The sequence below is a fragment of the Ictidomys tridecemlineatus genome, chromosome 1, assembly GCF_052094955.1.
Source record: "Ictidomys tridecemlineatus isolate mIctTri1 chromosome 1, mIctTri1.hap1, whole genome shotgun sequence".
Lineage (NCBI taxonomy): Eukaryota > Metazoa > Chordata > Mammalia > Rodentia > Sciuridae > Ictidomys > Ictidomys tridecemlineatus.
The window spans coordinates 99,309,243-99,330,176 of NC_135477.1; the positions used below are offsets into that span (position 1 = coordinate 99,309,243).

General features: G+C 35.8%; 1 protein-coding gene across 8 annotated transcripts in view; it reads left to right on the forward strand.

The window, feature by feature from the left end:
• Positions 1-20,934, forward strand: part of Adgrv1 (adhesion G protein-coupled receptor V1) — a 545,344-nt gene that overhangs the window by 198,799 nt on the left and 325,611 nt on the right. For 7 of the 8 annotated variants that reach the window (XM_078044879.1, XM_078044892.1, XM_078044888.1 and 4 more), the window contains 9 exons: positions 87-326; positions 1,689-1,838; positions 2,872-3,345; positions 7,617-7,760; positions 9,805-9,979; positions 11,770-11,905; positions 13,682-14,787; positions 17,423-17,540; positions 18,330-18,501. In XM_078044879.1, coding sequence (XP_077901005.1) covers positions 87-326; positions 1,689-1,838; positions 2,872-3,345; positions 7,617-7,760; positions 9,805-9,979; positions 11,770-11,905; positions 13,682-14,787; positions 17,423-17,540; positions 18,330-18,501 — 2,715 coding nt within the window. The remainder of the gene's footprint in view (positions 1-86; positions 327-1,688; positions 1,839-2,871; positions 3,346-7,616; positions 7,761-9,804; positions 9,980-11,769; positions 11,906-13,681; positions 14,788-17,422; positions 17,541-18,329; positions 18,502-20,934) is intronic. The other variant, XM_078044896.1, reaches the window with a different exon arrangement.

Genomic DNA, 20,934 nt, shown 5'->3' on the forward strand with positions numbered 1-20,934 from the left:
TTTTTCTAATACTACATATACTGCATTAATCCTTTGGTTAAAACTGATCTTCTCTATTAAAAAATAAAAAACAAAACATTTTGCAGGTAAACTGGGAGATAGTAGGACCCAATTCTCAGGAAACCTTACCACCACAGAACAGAGACATTGCAGACCCAGTGAGCGGATCATTCTTTTTTGGAGATGGAGAAGATGGAGTGAGGACCATAATTCTGGCAATCTATCCTCATGAAGAAATTGAAGTTGAAAAGACTTTTGTAATTAAACTTAAACTTGTGAAAGGAGACGCTAACTTAGACTCCAGAGCTAAAGATATTACATTAACTGTAAGTCTGACTTTACCTACAAAGTTTCAGATTTAATAGATTTATCAAATACATTTATAGTGTTTGAAACTCTATATGCTTGTGTTGAATTGAAAATTATGAAGCCATAAGAAGTTATAGTAATTCCAATAGATCAAACCTTTTTATTTTTATGTTTGTTCATGACATAGCCTGATTATTAGCAATTTTTAAAAAGTTTTAAGAGAGTGATACTTATTTTACAATCTTTGAGAAAATTTGGTGTTTTGGGAATATTTGGCACTTTTACAGAGGAAGTATTTGTTATGTCATCTTTGTCTTCAAAATAAAGAAAAATTATTAATGTGCTATAAATCAGGTTTTTTGAAGGAAGAATGCACTTGTTTGATTAGCACAATGATTTGGTATTATATTAGACCTGGATTCTATATATGTGATATGAATCACCTAGTCATGAGGGCCAGAATTCCTGGGAATTAAGTAGCCCTGTATTAGTAAGCTACTGAAAACAATGTAGAGAGAGAGAGCACAATTTGATTTTTTTTTTGTTGTTTGGAAAATACTCTTGTTTGGGCATCTACTTCTGTCATAGTATTCTGAAGAAAGAGAACCAGTAGGACACATACACATAGAGTGATTGCAAAAGAGAAAGAGATTTTAAGGAATTGTCTCCTGTGATTATGGGAGTTGGCAGGCAGGAGACCCAGGAAAGAACTGAAGCTGTCTGTGGGTCTTGAGTGGGAATTCGTGGGGCAAGCCAACAGGCTGCAAACTCAAACAAGGTTCCTAAGTTACAGTCTTGAGGCACCATTTCCTTCTGCTGCAAGAAACTTCAGTGTTTGCTTTTCAGTTCTTCAGTTGACTGGATAAGGCCACCCACTATAGAGGCTAATCTCCTTTATTTAGAGTCAGCTGATCCTTAAGGTTAATCATATCTATAGAACATCTTTTGACAACATCCAGACTGTTGTTTGACCAAACAACTGGAGGTGTAGTCCTTCCTGTTTGAGGCATAAAATTAAGCATTACAGGGCATTTTTGCCTCTGTCCACTTTATGCCATAGCTAGAAAATTAAGATGAATAAAGCAAAAATTAGGTATCAAATTCATATCATTTTCAGGTTTTGCAAATTATAATTTTCTGCATACTTGTTCCCATTATTTTTATGGAATAAAAACCTATTCATCTTAGACAACAGTTAGTATAGTAGTTTACTCTCTTTTTTTAATCAAGTAGGTAAGCATGTTATAGTCAAATGTTATTTCTATGTTTCTTCTATTTTCTCTGCTTATTGGTGCATTAATAAGTTGGATGCTATAATTTTATCATAGTTGTTTATTTACTCTGCTCTCTTAATGGTCTTTATTTATTTATTTTTTTAGATACAAAAGTTTGGTGATCCAAATGGAGTTGTTCATTTTGCTCCTGAGTCTTTATCTAAGAAGACTTATGTGGAGCCACCAGGTTTGGAAGGACCACTGGTCATCACTTTCTTTGTCAGAAGGGTAAAGGGCACCTTTGGAGAAATTACGGTATTATTTTTCATTTGATTTTTCCAAGTACACCAATTTACCTATTGAATGTGGTCAAGAGGGACAGAGAGCCTGCATTTTTCTTTAAAGTTTTTGAAAAACTAAAATTACTTGGGTTTTTGAGATAAATTAAGAGGCTTCATTTAAGCACTCTGGGCTCTCCAGATCTCATCAAATCTGGTTTTCTTTCTGAATTCAATATGATTACAGTTAGTGTACGAAGGACCTTTCTCAGACTTCATTGTGAAGGACTGAACTATTTTGTATTTTATTTCTTGCTATAAATATGGAGCCTTTTCTGTGTAAGCCTCTTGATTTTTTTTTAGAAAATACTTATTACATTCTTTAAGGCTTTATTTATCAACAGGATATCTCCAGTTAGCAAGTGTTTTTTAAGGGGTTGCATTTGTGTGTTTATTGATATAAACTGAGGATTCTCTTAGAAGTTCTCTTGGTATTTGGCTAAAGTCAACGACAGGTATTTCTTTGCTAGAAAAATATATTTTGTGAAAGTTCTGCATACATACTCTCTTCCAGTAATGGATATTAACTGGTACTTCTTCAGTTGAATTTTTATACTTTGGAGTTCAACAATGCTTGGGAAGTAATGATAAATTCTTGATGATTTATAAATATTTCCTTTATATTTAAAATAAACAAAATCAAATTCTGATGTGAATCATCAAATTTTCTACTTATTTTTATTTTAAAATATCATCTATGGTTCACTAATTAATGTAATTATGGAATTGGTGTGCTAAAATTAGTTAAATTGCTTTTCTTTCTTCAAAATATTCTATTATTTTAGAAGCAAGTCAAATAGTGAGAATTTTAAATCATGTTTTGCAAATTATAGTGAAGGCCTGAAGTAATTCATATACTACACAAACTTACATATTCTTAGAGGATTTGGCTTTGAATGTAATGATGCACAACAAAATTTATTTTTGTACTTTATAAAGGGATATTTAATTTATTTGGTTTAATATAGTGGATTATCTAATTTTGTTGGAATTTTTCCCTTTTATTTTAGATTTACTGGGAATTAAGTAGTGAGTTTGATATCACTGGTGACTTTATTTCCACAAATGGATTTTTCACCATGGCTGATGGAGAGACTGATGCAAGCTTTGATGTTCATTTGCTGCCAGATGATATACCTGAGATAGAGGAGGACTGTGTGATGCAGCTAGTTTCTGTAGAGGGAGGAGCAGAACTGGATGTGGAAAAATGCATCACATGGTTCTCTGTGTCTGCAAGTGATGATCCACATGGAGTATTTGCCTTGTATCCAGATCACCAGTCAATACTTATTGGACAGGACCTTATTAGATCTGTCCAAATTAATATCACCAGGCTTGCTGGCACATTTGGAGATGTGGCTGTTAGATTTCGAATATCATCTGATCATAAAGAACAGCTAGTTGCTACAAAAAATGCAGAGATGCAGCTGGTGGTTCAAGATGGTGCCAGATATAAAGTTGACATGGTTCCAATAAAGAATCAGGTTTGTGATGTCCTTATTATTCTTTTAGGGAGTCTTTGCTTACCTCATGATTACTTATGAGTCTTGCTTAGACATTTAAACATATCAATGAAAAGGCCTTAGGGAATGCATAGTAATTATTGGACAATGCTTTTGTAGATTATAAATGACTAAGTATATTTGTCGAGATAATAGCAGGGATTATTCAATACTTACATAGTTCCAGGATAGTATAGTGAGAGAGACTTATTCTTGCTCTCTGGAACTTGAAGGGCCTGCATTAAGTATAGGAACTGATACCTGCTTTTGTCCTTGAAATTTGGGAAATCAGTATGATTTTTTTGAGAGTATTAAGAAAGAGAGAGTAGCACATCTCTCTGCCATCATTTGAGCAATAAAAAGGCCTAAATTTCCTGTGGGTCAAGTAGATACTCCAGCAGTCTTTCTCAGTCTTTGAACCCACAGAAAGTGATTTAAGTGACTGTTTATCTTAATCCTTACAAGGATGGTGCAAACCACATCAGTCTCTATGATAGGAGAGAAATTATTTAATTGAATTCTCTTATGATTAAGAAAGACTGCCCCAAAAGTAGCCAGATTGCAGTCACCATGTGAAGAATCAGTAGGGTGCATTGTGAAAAATGGGGTGAATCACAAAGTCATCAAGAGAGTAAGTTGTCTCTTCTGAGGAACACTGAGGAGTGGAATTCTGAAGCCTTTGAGGAACACCCAAATGGAGGCCATGAAGTTGGATCAGGGATAGGGAAGGCCATGCTGAAGAACACGGTCACTGCCTAAATATTAGGGCGCTGTTCTCATGGAGCTGTGGTGGCTGTCAGTGTTGGCCAAGAAAGGAGGATAGCAGAGAGACAAGGTTTTTGTCTTAAAGAGGCCTTCCTCTTGTCCCGAACCTGGAAGTGTCAGATGACTGATGGGAAGGTCCTCAGGCTGAGATTTGGAGGAGTACTGAAATCATAGTATGACCTCTTTCTCTTTGTAGATCCTAATCAAGCAAGAACTATCATAAACAGGGAGCTTGGATTGAATGTGAGATTGCAGTTTCAGTTTATGTAGGCCTGGTCTTTTATATACCTAAAAATGACAGAAAGTTTTGAGGTTTACTTCCAACAAATAAAGGGTGGTGGAAAGAGACTCCACAAAACACAAAGCAAGAGAGAAATGATGTAGCTTCTTATTTGTTTCATCCATTTTATTTTTTCATCCATTCAGAATAAGCAACAAGTCCATTACACTAATTCATGCTTACTGTGTAAGTTTTTGATCTTTTGTGCACCTAGGTCTTTAACTGTTTTTGGTGTTTGATACAAGAGAAAAATGGAGGCTTGTTTGTGAGACGTGGGATTCATAATTATTACTATGAGCCTGTAGTTTTCTGAGAAACTGACTTAAGGTCATGGCCCTGATTTATAAATTTCTAAACTCCGAATCCAAAATAGTGCAATACTGTGTAAAAGAGAGGGACATTAAATTAACCAGAAAATCATTGTATTAAGTCTCTTTTACAAGTTAGAAGAAATTTTCAAAAATACATCGTGCCTAAATTATATAACTGGAAACATTCTCCAACACATTCATAGCATCACATTCTGAACAGTCAATTATAAGCTGCTAATGAATACTAGGGGTCATTCTTTAACTTTTTAAGGAATAGATTTGTATCATTTTATATATTGCATTAATTTGCCAACAAGCCTTCCATAGAGAAGATTATTGTATTATTTTGTTAACTGATGTGTACAGTTGAAAGTTGCACTCACCTAAAATATATGATATATATTATATAGACTAAGACACTTGATCTGCTTGGCTATTAGCTAGCTTTTTGTGGTACCTAGATCACTTTGAATGATAGTAGTTCTTCTTTCATTTTACTTGAACAGCATAATGGCATAGTTTATGAAGACACTTAGATTTCCTAATACCACATGTGAATTATATATAGTGTTCTTAAAATCTTCTTTGAAACTAGTTTGTTCTTATGGTTTCTAAATTCTAATGAACAGAAATAAAATTTGCTAGTTCATGCATACTGAGAAGCTTGCTATATTTGCTTATTATAACTTCTTTCATTAACCTATTTCAAATGCATGGGTTCTTTCTTCTTCACTCCTATAGTTGAGGATGTGTGGTATAAAATTGCACATAATTAGATATTGGTGAGTTAGTTTTTCAAAGTAACTGTTTGGATCAAGATGCAACATGCTTATAAAACAAGGGCAGGATTTTTTTAAGGATCCACTTCCTCCCTCCCATCCGAGATATGATACATTGTTTTTTGAGGTTTGGGATATTATTACACAATATAGTTACACAGCACATAGTGCAGAGTATGTAATTCTCCTTGCTCCATACTTCTGGGTAAAAGTTAGGATTTCAGACAGGTCAGGATAGGTCAACCAAAGGGAAAACAACCAAGGCCATGACATGTTTAGTCTGTTGTGATGTGGCTACTTTCAAGTGGGTCTTTGAACAAGGAAAGCTTCTGCTAAGACTCTTGATGTAGGTTTAAGACCTGGACCATGGAGTTTAAACTGTTACCACAGTTGTCTAAGAAGTGGGTTCTTGGATGAGGCACACACTGACTGCAGGAAGACCTGGACCATGGAGTTTAAACTGTTACCACAGTTGTCTAAGAAGTGGGTTCTTGGATGAGGCACACACTGACTGCAGGAACCATTGGTTCACTGAAGGAACATGTCTAGGTTTAAAGGGCTTAAGTGGGAATGAAGGAGGAGATTTACCTCTGAGGTTGGGTCATTTTTTGAGCACTCATCTCTGTGCTGGTGTTTATGGGAAGCAGAACAGATCAAAGATGATTGAGACACAATTCCTGTCATCCTGGTCCTTCTGTCTAGTGTAAGAGAGGCTCACTAACAACCAATTAAAAAAGTATGTGGGTGCACAGTGTTGGAAATGTGCACAGGATATCATGGGACTATAAATTCTTTCTGTTTGTGCCCAAAAGGCATTAAGAATGATGAGAAATATATAAAATAGCACTGACGAGGTAGTCTTGGATCAGGGATATGGAAGGCCATGTTGAAGAACATGATCACTGCCTAAAACTTTCAAGTTCCTTTTCAAACTCATCTAACCACTCTTCTGTGGGTAGACCAGTTGTTCCTCAAATCTGTTGTGACCGCAGTTCAATTTTAATGTTTAATTCCTGTACCTTGAAGAACTGCTGCATCACACAAGTCTGGGATGGGCCCATGAACAGAGAGTTAAGAGGAAAGGCATCAGGGACTCTGTGCTTATGATGACACCTCATCCTTCATTCTTTAGAAAATGGGAATAAATTATCACTAGCTACCCAGACAGGTGTACACATGATTAAAGTTTAATATTATGATTTGTTTCCTTAACATTTGAACTAAAATTCATGTTTAGTTATGTAATTTCTTTTCACAGTATGACATTGAACCAACAAATATTAGGCGAGTGCTCTACCACTAAGCTCTCCCCTGTCTCAGCAGATGTCATTTGGAAAGAATGAAACATCTTTTGCCCTTAGGTTGCACATCATTTAAAACTGCTATGTTGTACCCTTTGTACATTTGAGGAAATGACACATGTTTAAGTTCATTATATTTGAAAGAAGAAGAGACTGCATAGAAGTGCTTGCTTTTATATTTACCAAAGATACAAAATTTTTTAGGAATAGATCAGGTTATTGGACAACTTGGGGTTAGCCATTACCAATAACAATGTTTCTATGTAAAATTGTATTATAAGTTTCAAAAATACTTTTAGTGTAACATCAGTTTGTAAGTTCAGAACTTCCCCTATTTTATTAGACTTTAAAATTTTGTCCACTGGTAATTTAATACATGATGTTAGGAATTTTTATTTATCCAACATTCAAATAATCAAGATACCTAATTCATTGTCCATTTTGAGTAAATATCATTAATTCTTTATGAATTAATGAAGAGGAAGAAAGTGGGTTTTTTCTGGGTTTCAGGGCCTGATAATATTCAACAGTGTGCTCTTTCTGTTCCCTTGACACATGATTTCTTCACCAACACTGCTACTTGATTCCTTTTTGAGACTATTTGAGTACACATGGAACATTTGCAAGTTTTTATACTATGCAACGACTACTCCTCACCTCACACTCTAAATGCTGGAGGTTTTTTTAAGACTAAGGTCACACAGTGATGAAATTGCTACTAAGGAAACCTCAGGCAGTGTGCTAAAGGCTCACTATATTACTCTGAAAATCATTTCTTAACAACTAAAAAAATGTAATTGATGCTGTTGGTTTCTAGGTCTTTCTGTCACTGGGCTCCAATATCACCTTGCAGCTAGTGACTGTGATGCTCCTCAGTGGAAATGTCTATGGAATGCCAACCATTCTCCAGGAAGCAAAATCTGCTGTGCTTCCAGTCCCTGAAGAAGCAGCCAATTCTCAGGTAATTGGCCCTGGTGTGGTACTGCAGCCGACCAGCAGAGGGCAGCTTCACAAGAAGGACCAAGTTCCTAGAGAGTTTCTTAATATCAACTATTCAATCTGAATAATCCTGTGAATATCAAAGTTGACATAATAATAGAAAAATTATATGAAAGTATTTGTCAACTTTCAATACTAGTTAGGAAAAATGTTTACTTTTTTAGGGTGTTAGAAAATTTTTTATCTTGTAGAATTTGAATGTAAGTTGTGGAATTTTAAAAATAACAGTCAACCTAAAGTTGAAATGCCCAAGTCTTTTCTTGATATCAACTATTTACTATTGGGTTACTTATACTAAGTAATTAAAATTAGAATGAAATATTAGTGAATATTTCAGATCTTTTGTCTTTGCCATTCAGGCTTTGGTTTACTGTGCAAGTTTGTGCTGACTTAGACAAATGCTAGAAGACTTTCTGTAATATGGTTGCACCCAAGTATCTGAGTTGTCCAAGTTCATCTCAGGAGAAATTATTGCCCAATTATTTCAGCAATTTGAAGAAGAAGAAAGGCCTTACTTTCTTTTATTTTGATTCTGTCCATATAAGACAAAGCTAGATCTGCTGTCTATGGCTATGGCAACATGATGTCTGTTTGGAGATGCTATGAGATATAATTCCTCCTTACACCTTCAGATGGGAGCTGAAGTGACAAGCCTGGCTCCAGATGCTGATGTGGAATCTGTGTGGTTGAATGGGTAGAAATATAGGCAGATACAGTCTCTGGCCATTACAGAATGCTCTTTAGCTACTCTTTCCTGGGTATCTTCTTCATAGCAAGTGCATTTGCTCTGTCCTCTAAAGCGGAATCCACCAGCATTAAAAATTATTGAAAGGAACCGGTTTGTTTTCTTTTGTTCAAGAATGAGTAAGGGAATAGAATTTACTAAAAGTCTCTGAAACATTGTTGGTTTTTTGTGCTTACTGCTTATTATTAAATAGATTTGTTTTATCCCAAGCCATTCACTTGGAGTAGCTAAGTATTTCTTACTCCTTACCTGTACACAACACTTTACCACCCACCCTGAAGGGAAACGTTATGTGTGCAATGTATCCTCTGTACTCCTGCCAGTATTTACACGGTGTGTGTATGTGTGCTTGTGATGTGACTAGGATGTGTTCCTATAGTCCTCCAGCCATGTAGCAAGCATGATCTCACTCAAAGCTCTTGGCAGTTGCTAACCAGAGATCTCGGTGACAGAGACTCTAGACTAGTGTCAAGTAAAAGTTGTCACTGTTGTTTTCTCCTCTGTGATTCCAGAAGCTGTCTTTCAGCATCCTCCCACACTCTTCTGCTATTCTTCTTTCTAATTTTAAAAGGGAAGAGTAAGTCTTACAATAAAACCATTGATCAAATGATATTCCAAATTTACAGCTATTGAAACCAGAAGAGGTAATTTGAGCTATCTGAATCACAATGTGAAGCTAGAAATCTGGTTTTATTTTAATTCATTGACCAGAACTTATTTCATCTATAAATCACATGTCCTGGGATGTGATGCTTGTGAAAAGGACAGTTATTTTTTTAAAAAAAATCTTTGAAGTTTTCTAATCTTCACAAAAAGATATCAAGTTGAATCAAAGAATTGAAAACCTTAAGAGAAGGTCCAGTCCATGGTGTTCATTTTGTAAATGAAGAAATATGTTGTTATATCTTAGAAAAAGGTTGGATTTCAGTTTTAGACAAATCAGGTTGTTATATTAAAATGCCATTTAATTTTTTTTTGCTTTCATTTAATTATGGTTTTATTTATTTTTTGGATATTGTCCAATGAGGGAATTGCATTTTATTCAAAAAGAGAAAGCTATAGATTATAATCTAAATTATGAAGCAGAATAAATTTTCAAATATGAGATTTTATTTCTTAAATCTTTTTTAATTGAATATATTGTAAAAAAAAAAAAAAGGAGATATATAAACACAAGGAAATTTGACATTTAACACACTCTTCAAATTCCCTGGAAATTTTCAAATGAAATATGAAATAATCTAAACATGTTTTTCTTCAGGTTGGATTTGAATCCACTGCTTTTCAACTCACGGATATCACTGCTGGCACAAGCCAAGTTATGATTTCTAGGACAGGAACATATGGTGCTCTCTCAGTGACCTGGACCACAGGATATGCTCCTGGGTTAGAAATCCCTGAGTCCATCACTGTTGGTAACATGACCCCAATACTGGGTGAGTTTTAGTGTTTCTAAGATCAGCCTATAGGATAGGCAGATGTGTAACTGGCCACTTTCTTGGGTCATCCTTCCTCTGGACACTAAACTATTAGCTTCCTAGTATAGTATTCCCATATGTAAGTGATCAGGATTGTAAGAGCAGATTGGTGAGGAGGAGAGAAACTTTTTTTTGAGACACATTGAAGACTTCATACCTTACCTCAAAACAGTGAGTGCTTTGCCAGTCCATTAAGAGTTTGTTAAAAGTAGTTCTAAGTACCTTATTTGGTCCATATGGTAATTAAAAAGATGTAACTTTGCATTAATTTACATGTCCACTTGAATATTTCTGATAGAACAACTGTGGTTACTTTACATACTGAATTTTAAAAATTATATCATTAACTTTTTGAGCAAGATGTAAGCATTAGATGGTTTGACCTCTGCCGTGTTATACAGAACCCACTCCGAATCCTTGTGATGGCAGTTATAATGGAGATCTCAGTGGACTCAGAATCTTTGTACTTCCCCCTCCACCTGTCATTTATTTACAGTGTCCTCCTGGTCACCAGGCAAATACCATGTACCATCAGTCATAAATGTAGTGAATCCTGTGTAAGAACTGAGATCCACAGTCTCTCTGTGAAGATGGAAAGATTTTCATTTTCTCAAGTTCTCAGCCAAAAAAAAAAAAAAAAAGGAATAAAAACCTGAAATCCTTTAGATGAGGGTGAGAGCCCAGGACAGAGAAAATGACAATATTGACAGGCCAGCTTGCAACCCAACAGGAATCCCAGTAGTTCAGAGTGAATTTAGATGCTTGGTTAAGAGCCACCATAGCATTAGAACTGCCTTGGTTACTGGGGTTTCCATAGCCACTGGATAGGTAATGTTGATATAATGTATCAAGTACTTCTTCTGCTTGATTTTCCTTTTAGCACATCCCCTAAATTAAAACTATTTCATCATCTTTTAAATCTATTTTCTGTAGTAACACTTATTTGCTACTCGCCTACCCTTTCTGTCAATTTTGGTGATATGCACAGCTCCTTCTATTCTATCTATCTATTTACTTTTGTGCTGGTAACAGCTTAGATAATTTAAAAATATGTATCTGTGAATACATTGCTCTTTAAGTCTGTGTATGTTACTGCGTTTACATATGAAATTAATATTTAGAAGTTTTAGTGAATTTATAATAACTTGCTTATTTTAAAATTACAGAAGTTCCCCAAAATAGATTTATATCTTTAAATAGGCTTGATTAGCTTTTTTGAGTTTTTCTAATAAATTTGTCAACAAAATGGAAAATAAAATATAATGAACACCCACAAACTCACTGACTAGATTTAACAGTCATTCTACCATATTTGTAACATTTATTTTTTTTCTGAAGTAACCTAAAATAACATACATGCATTGTGATATTTTGTCCTAAACTACTTCAAGACACATTTCCAAAGTATCCTGGGGTCAGAATTTGAACCAGTGCCTGACCCTTGACACTAAGTACTGGTCGACTCTTGCCTAACACTATTCTCTTTTCACTACTGGATTTGGCAATTAAGCTGGGGGCAGGGGAAGATAAGTGATGAGTAGACAGGGACTGAAAGTCGGGTTTATGTGGTTAGGGGAGCTTCTGCAAGTTTATTTATATACCTTTGCCTCCCCCAGTTTTTAATATGTTATCTTTTGTGGACTCTACCAAAATTTTGGAAAAGAAAATATTTCACTACATGTGTAAGAGTCAAATTCCAATTTAAGAACCTAAGAGCGAGCCTGCTTCACTTTTCACATTTGTTTCAGGGAGCCTGTCATTTTCCCATGGTGAACAAAGGAAAGGAGTTTTGCTGTGGACCTTCCCCAGCCCTGGTCGGCTGGAGGCCTTCGTCATTCACCTGTCAGGTGTGCGGAGCAGTGCTCCTGGTGGAGCCCAACTCCGGTAAGACCAACCTGATTCTCAACCCAGAAATTCTCTGAGGAATGGTCTGGGGTATCAGTCACTACAGAGGAAAGCACAGGGGTCACTGACCTTGAAGCAGATGCAAACCATTTAACTGTAAAGCAACATAGAGCCTGCATCCCAAAGACGCCGCCTGGGAGGCTGGGTCTCAGCAGCCACCACTCTGTTTGCTTTAAAGAGCTCATCATGACCTTTAACTTGAGAGTGGTCACCCTGAGTCCCATCCGCAGTAGGAACTGTGGCGTCAAATATGCTTGTTTTACAGGAAACTGTCTTTTGCAAAGCTACTGAAAATGCCTGATTTCCCCAAGTGATAATAAATAAGAATAAAACATCATAGTAGTGTAATAATGTTACTTATTCAAACAAGTAACTCTTTGACTTTAATTTATTTCATTTTTTGATGTATGTATTATAACTATTCATATGGAACCAAGCATATATTTTCAATGAAATATATCCCGCCTAAAAGCAGTTTATTTTTCTCATGCCTGAGATGCACTTGGCCAGAACAGCAGAAGGCAGATCTGAGAACCACACTTATTAGTTCTGGCTCTGCCACTGATTTGCTATGTGACTTTGGGAAAGTTACTTGGTCTTTCTGTTCCTCAGTTTGCTTATTTGTAAATTGAGGAAAATATGTGCACTAGACTGTTGTGCGTGCACACACTTTTATGTGGGAGGCATCTGTTGGTGAAGTCAAACATGGCTTTAGATTACACATTATGCATATGTCATTTAAAAAGAAATGGTTGTCCAGAGAACATATTTAAAGGTCATAAATTCAAATGCCTTTAACAACACCAATAATAGCTTTCAGTGTTATAGTGCTTCTCCTAAACCACACTGTTTTATGCTGTGTATACACACACACACACACACACACACACACACACACATACACACTCTTCGTTCTTCCAAACAGCCACTGTTTGAACTAGATATAACTATTTGTCCCATTTTATAAATGAAGAATGATTTATACATAAGGTAATAAACCTAGCATCTACACAGCTCAGTGTTCTGGCCATAATTTGGACCCTGACTGTCTTGTCACAGACTGAACTCTAACAACTAATTTATGTACTGATAGTGCTTGACAATATAGAGGGATAGGCCTGGGGTGTCTTCTTTAAAGGCACTCAAATTTACATTTAATTATTTACATGTTAAACTCTGTTAGTCAAAGAAAATATGTCCATAGTCAGAATTAAGACTGATGGGCCACCAGTTGCAATTTTTGATATAGTTATTAATTCACAATAAAAATTCATAAGAAAAGAATAAAATTTTTAAACCATGGATGCTTCTTCCAATTTATATAGAGAGTTTTAGCTACATTTACATGAGAGAATAGTCCCATTACTGACAGTTTGAGGAGATAAGAATTGTGTTCCTAAGTACTAGTTAATATTCCTATTTGATAGACAGAAACACTGTCTGCTGTCTAGAGCATCACAGAGATTTTTGGTCTTCTTTTACTCATCATTAGAGAGAGGCTGAGGCTTCAGATCCTCCTGTTAGTGGCCCCAGGATGATGGAGAAACATAGCAGAGACCTAAGAGCTCTTCATTTAGCCAAGACTTGTTAAGTACTTTCTCTGTCACTGTTGCTCATTCATTTCTTGGATACGGAATTTGTAAGGCCATGTCATTTATAAGATGCTTCATGAGCAGCATCAAAAATGTATAAAAGAATACTCCCTATAGTGGTAGTCCTATTTTAATCAATTCTCATTGTTTTAAATTTTTCCAGATCAGGTTTCACCATTGCTGAAATTGAACCTATGGGAGTCTTCCAGTTTTCCCCTAGTTCAAGAAGTATCACGGTTTCAGAAGATATACAGATAATCAGATTACATGTGCAAAGACTGTTTGGGTTCCACAGTGATCTTATTAAAGTTTCCTATGAGACAACTCCAGGAAGTGCAAAGCCACTGGAAGACTTTGAGCCTATACAGAAAGGGGAAATGTTTTTTCAAAAATTCCAAGCTGAAGTTGATTTTGAAATAACCATTATTAACGATCAGCTTCATGAGATGGAAGAAACTTTTTATGTTAATCTTACTTCAGTAGAAATTCAGGGACTACAAAAGTTTGATGCTAATTGGAGACCACGCCTGAATCTAGATTTCAGTGTTGCAGTGATCACAATATTGGATAATGATGATGTGGCAGGCATGGATGTTTCTGTCCCTTTGACAGCTGTGGCTGTCGTAGTTGATACCACTCTCATTCCTATAGAAACTGACTCTACCACATATCCTGGCACAAGCGAGTTAACTACCATTCCTCAGACAACTGAGATGGCTGCCATCATTACTGAGACAACTGGTCTGTCTGCCACCCCTGAGAATCTTGTCACCGTTCATGGTTCATCTACCATGCCTGAGAAGCCTGACATGACCACTGTAACTGCCAGTATTTCCATTCACGGAACTTTTAGTCTTGGCCCCCCCATTGTTTATGTTGAAGAGGAGATGAAGAATGGCACATTCAATACTGTGGAAATTCGTATCCAAAGAACTGGTGGGTTTGAAGGCAATGTCAGTGTAACAGTTAAAACTTTTGGCAAGAGATGTGCTCAGAAGGAACCAAATGCGTTGCCTTTTCAGGATATTTATGAAACCTCCAACCGGACCTGGGCAGTTGAAGAAGAAGACTTTGAAGAACAAAGTCTTATCCTTATGTTTCTGGATGGAGAAAGAGAACGCAAAGTATCTGTTCCAATTTTGGATGATGATGAGCCTGAAGGGCAGGAATTCTTCTTTGTGTTCCTCACAGACCCTCAAGGGGGAGCACAGATTGTGAAGGGAAAGGATGCCACTGGATTTGCAGCTTTTGCCATGGTTGTTATTGCAGGTATCTTTGAAGTGATGGAGGTAAAACATGTACTTTTGTGGCCCGGAAGTTGTAATAAGATCAATCTATTTAAGTTTAGCTTAAGACAGTGAATTACTTGAGTCACTAGAGTTAATATTTTTTAGTTGGTTCTTTTTAGTGATACATAATAGTAGAAACCATTTTGATAAAATTGTACATGCGTAGAATATGTCTTAATTCTAACTGGGATCCCAGTCTTACGGGCATACACGATGTTGAAATTCACCATGTCGTATTCCTATATGTACATAGGAAAGTTATGTCTGATCCATTCCATTGTTCTTCCCATTCCCATCCCCCTTCCTTTCCCTTGCATTCCCCTTTGTCTAATCCTCTGAACTTCTATTCCTCCCCATCTCCTTATTATGAGTTAGTTTCTACATATCAGAGAGAACATTTGCCCTTTGGTTTTCTGGGGTTGGCTTATTTTACTTAGCATGATAGTCTCTAGATCCAAACATTTACCAGCAAATGTCATACACACATTCTTATTTATGACTAAGCAATATTCCATTGTGTGCACATACCACAATTTCTTTATCCATTCGTCTGTTGAAGAGTACCTAGGTTGGTTCCGTAGCTTAGCTATTGTGAATTGTACAGCTATGAACATTGATGTGGTTGTACCAGTGTAGTGTGCTGATTTTAAATCCTTTAGATATATACCAAGGAGTGGAACAACAGGGTCAAATGATAATTCTATTCCTAGTTTTTTGAGGAATCTCCATGCTGCTTTTCAGAATGGTTACACTAAATTGCAATCCCACCAACAATGTATGAGTGAACCTTTTTTCCCACATCCTTGATAACAATTATTGTTACTTGTATTCTTGATACTTGCCATTCTGGTTAGAGTAAGATGAAATCTCAGTGTAGTTTCCATTTGCATTTCTCTAATTGCTAGAAATGCTGAACATTTTTTCATATGTTTGTTGACCATTTGTATCTCTTCTTTTGAAACATGTCTGTTTAGTTCTTTTGCCTATTTACCAATTGGATTATTTTGTGGTTTTTTTTTTTTTGGTGTAAAGCTTTTTGAGTTCTTTATATATCCTGGAAATTAACACCCTATCTGAGGTATGGAGGAAAAGATTTAAAATCAGCATGCCACCAGTCACATCCGCATGGTCATATTATTCTGAGTTGTTCACTCTGCCTGTAAATGTACCCTTCATCTTTTTCTCACTTGGCTCTTTTTCTTCATAATATTTCAGTTTTAACTGGATCATTAATTTGCTGATTTCTCTCATCTTTAACTAATTTCATTATCTTTTCACATTTAGATTTTGGAAAGCACTTTTACAATAAAACAGGTTTGGCAGATTAGAAGTCTGGAGCATCTTACTAGAAACTTGACCTCAATTTGTTGTAGATATGGCAAGGAAAGCATTATTTTCATTAGATAATGTTAGGTGCTACTGTTGTATAAACAAAAATAAATGAAGGCTCTGCCTGTGAGAAGCTTATAAGCTACTTAAAGAGACCAAATCCCCACTGAAGGTGACGAGGAAACCATTGCTTCAAAACAGAAAATGCTAACACAGGTTCAGATGCAAGTCTAAGGAATGACGGCAGTGATCAGTTAGTGAGAATGGGGACTGGCTGAGGCAAGACCCACCGGAGCACCTGGACCAATGTAGCCCATCAGGTGCTTCTTCATAAGCCATGGACTCCACATTTGCTTACGTTTCACACCTGGGAAATAGAGCAGGGGCTGTTGACTATAAGCTTTCCTCAATCAGGACAGCTAAGAAGTTTCTGTGTCCTTAACTTAACCTAGTCTGTAGAAGTTCTGTCTCCTGGGAACCTCAGGAGTGAGATTTACAAGTGATGGAAGTAAGCAGTTTTTGAAGGTGACTACTTTAGGGTCATTGCTTCCGGGATCACTTTGCAAAACCAGGTCACTGGGAAATAGAAAGCTGCTAAAAATGTACACGGGCATTTCTCTAGTCCTAGAAGCTCACTCATATGCTGGCCAGGATGTGAAGTGATTAGTATAGTATGGGGTCTGGTTTTATTCCAAAAGATATATTTATATCTTTTTTAGTTTGAAGATTCCTGTAAACTTAAATGTTGCTCAGAAGAGTCAGAATTCCTTAGTAGTTTTGTTTTGTTCTGGGGTAAATAACTGAACATGTAACATGAACCCTTTTGGTCAGTCCACTTTTAGGAAGGTAGATGGGTTAATTGGAGCTCATTTATTCAAAAGATATTAGTAAATGCTTACCAAATGTGAGCACTCTTCTTGGTGCTGGGAAGATAGTAGTAAGTGAAACAGCTGCTGCTGGATAGGTACATTCTGTGGGGATACACAGACTTTAAAATGTCAAGTGCAATCAAATGTAAAGGAAGGTCTCATCAGAGAGATGAGTATGTGTGTGTTAGGTGGGGAGGAGGATTTGGTGTTTTTCTTGAACTGTTTCTCAAACTGTTTTCTACCTTGATGTTTTAGGGTAGATATTTGGTTTATTTCTAGTGAAGATCTTTAAACACTGTAGCTCCCACTCCTCATTTCTGGATTTTTCACTTATGCTCTCTGAGTTGGCAAGATTCCTAAGGCATTGCAGATCTTGTAAATTCTTAAATGTATTATAGCCTCCACTTTTCTTTTCAGGAAGTGATCTCCACAATGGAATCATAGGATTCAGTGAGGACTCCCAGGATGGGCTTGAACTGGGGGAAGGAGCTGATATGAGGAGACTGCATCTTCTTGTCACAAGGCAGCCAAACAGGTGTGACTGATATGTGTGTGAGTGTATGTTTATACACTAATTGGGATTCACACAATAGTGGAGACAGAATGAAACCTTGATAGTAGGCAGCATGGAATTTGATGTGTCAGTGTGCAGATGCTGTAGTCCTTGATCTGGGATTTAACACATTTGGTTCATAATCATAATATAGGGCTGCCTCAAATGTTTCGTACTTCGTGAAGTACCTCACAGATGTCAGATTATGCAGGTTATCACTCCATCATATTTACTATTCTCTGAGGACTCCATTACAGTCTGAGGGACACTTGGAGTACCAAAATTTTGTTTGCATTTAATAATATAGTAACAGCTTTGAATTCTGATGCATAAATATATTTGATATGCACACACATACACATACACACACACACACACATACATTTTCCTTTTTGCACCTAAATGTTCTGTGAAAATGTTGGTCATCTTTTGCCCTTTATTGTAATAACAACTATTTTTAACAATAGTGTTGTTTCATAGAGAAATTTTTGCTAAAAGATAAGTTAGAAGTGTTTATGTAAGTTGGGTTCTCTTTAATTTTTGCTTTCACTTTTCTGTACATGATAGGCAAAAAAAATATTATTTGCTTTCACATTCTTGATGTAGAATAGTTCCACAAATGCTTATTCATTACTAATAGAGTGTAGTTGAGGAATACTGTGTAGACCTTGAGCCTTAACCTTTCTGTCATGGGGAGAACTGGTCATTTTCAGCATTATCAATGGTGATGAACTGGATACCACACTGCTCACGTGTTCGCTTTGTTCACAGAGCCTTTGAAGATGTCCAGGTCTCTTGGAGAGTCACACTTAATAAAACAGCCATTGTTCTCCAGAAAGAAGGAGTGAACCTGATGGATGAACTTCTGTCTGTGTCAGGAAACACGACGTGTACAGCAGGTCAAACACAGTGCTTCATCAGCCTTGAACTTAAGCCAGGGAAGGTAAGAAATGATGAGGCACAAGGCGGTAAACTTCCAATGTTTCTTTAGAAGTAATCATTTTTAAATCATTTTATGGAAACTCAAGCATATTGTTTTTGTGGAATTTCTTTGTATCTTGCCTAGTTGTAATGTCAAAATCATTTTGCTGGATCACAGATTTTAGACTGGGAATTTACTGAGAATTTGAATTTTTCAATTTTTGTAAAATAAGCTTGTCAATATTTCTTTCTTTGTCTTTTTTATTTTTTTTTTGTCCTCTGGCCCAGCTACTCATTGTGTAAACAATTCTTGAGTCATTTTCAACCAGATTAGTATTTCTGATTACTCTAACTGTTGAAAATCCATCCCTCCATTTCAACTCACTTGCATTTTTTCCGATGATTTATTGTTGGCTCTATATTACAATGTATAAGATAATAATTAACTTAGGAAGCATGCTCTTAACTCATGAAATCTGCTTAAAATAAGCAGAATGTTTAAACATTTGTTGGAATTTTGAAAGAGCTTTTAGTAAGACATTGTATCCTTATTATATTGGTTTTCTGCTTCTGAGCAGATCTGATCCCAGCAAAACTAATTTTATATTAGTCGGGGCAAAAGATCACCCTGGTGTGCATCTGACTTAACTAGGAAAGAAATCTGCTAGCAGTTATACATAGAATGGGTTCTTGTAAGGTCTCCAATCACATCTAGGAGTCTCGAGAGGCTCAGGTGTGATCTATGTGTCTTGTTTTCTCAGTAGATTTAAGCAATATTATTGAATAGAATGTTTCTTTTTTGAGAGAAGATACCTTTGCCTCTGGTCTAATTATGTGTAGGCACCATCTGTACACTGCTCAATTTTAGATAGTTCTTCACTTAGATTATAATATATTCTTTTTGACTGCAAGTGGTTGTAAGTAATGTTATAATCATCATGACAATGAAAAGGAATATTTTACTGGAAAATAAAGGAAAGAGTCTTTATATAATATGCTGAAATCTTCAGTTGAAATAAATCATTGTGAATTCAAGCTCACTTGGTCATTAGGGAATAATAGTTCTTGAATATACTTACCCATACTTTTCTAGTGTTTTATTTTATGGTATTTGCTAAATTTGGCTTCTCAAAAGTGGAATAAGTACAGTTATTTCTGTATTTCAATATTTGCTGACAGTTGATCAGAAAGAGTGAAGAATGATGTGTACCATATGAAAGCTAAACACATTTCTTCACGTAGCAAAATGAAATTAAGGGTATTTATTGTGTGACTAAGATGCAACTTATTCTTGGATAATATGAAGGATTTCTTGTATTATTTCACAACATAATGATTATCATCAAAATGATCATGAAATGATCATGGTAGCACATGCCTGTAATCCCAGGGCTCAGGAGGCTGAGATAGGAGGGTCACAAGTTCAAGGCCAGCCTCAGCAACTTAGCAAGTCCTTAAGAAGCTTTGTAAGACCCTGTCTCAAAATAAAATAAAATAAAATAAAGGCTGGGGATGTGGATTGGTAGTAAAGTACCCCTGGGCTTAATCCCCAGCACACATGCACAAAAATCACAAGTAATGAATAAGGTCCTTGCTGATAGATGAAAATGATGCATTGTATCAAATTAGACAATCTCATGAGCAGTTGAAAAAGCCATCAGCTTAGCTTTTTTGAGTCATGCCAGGAAGCTAACAGTACTCCTAAGGTTTTTAGATTATGTATAAGAGTGAATAATTCATAATGACAAATGACTGATAATGTGTTTTAAAGTTGAATTCAAACTTTAGAAAATAAATCATTTCAGAATGTTGAGAAAGTAAAAATGTAGAACAGAAGCAAGTTACAACTAGCAGAATATATTTAGACTTATTTGAATTGAATTTTGTGAAATTTTGAAAAAAAATATGAAATTATAGAATTTATTATTATCAATATTTGGTCCTATACATTTAAAGCTCTTTAAAAAGAAAAGATATCAAAGTAAAATCTCACAAAGTTAAAACCCTTTTGTTCCCCCATCCTCAGTGTTCTTCAACTCCATACCCTGCCTTGGTCTCTTCCTGCTACCTCCAACTGAGGCAGCTGCTGTCCTGAGTTTTCCTTTATTCTGTTTTCCTTTTTTTGTTTTAATTCTTTGCATGAATATCCATTAACAACATATATTGAAACAGTGAATTATTGGAACTTTATTCTTTCAATATCTATTTATGCACCTTCATATATATATGTATTATATATATATATATATATATATTACTTCAAAACAATATTTTCACTCAGCATATTTTGAGATCCATCTATGAGTCTTTTCACTATATTGCTCTAATATTCTGTTTTATGAATACATTTTGTTTATCCTTTTGCTCATGTACTATGTCAAGCTGTCTCTGAATGTTGGTCTTCTGGTAAGAAGCTTACCTAAAGTAAATGTATTTTTTCCAACTATATGCCCTT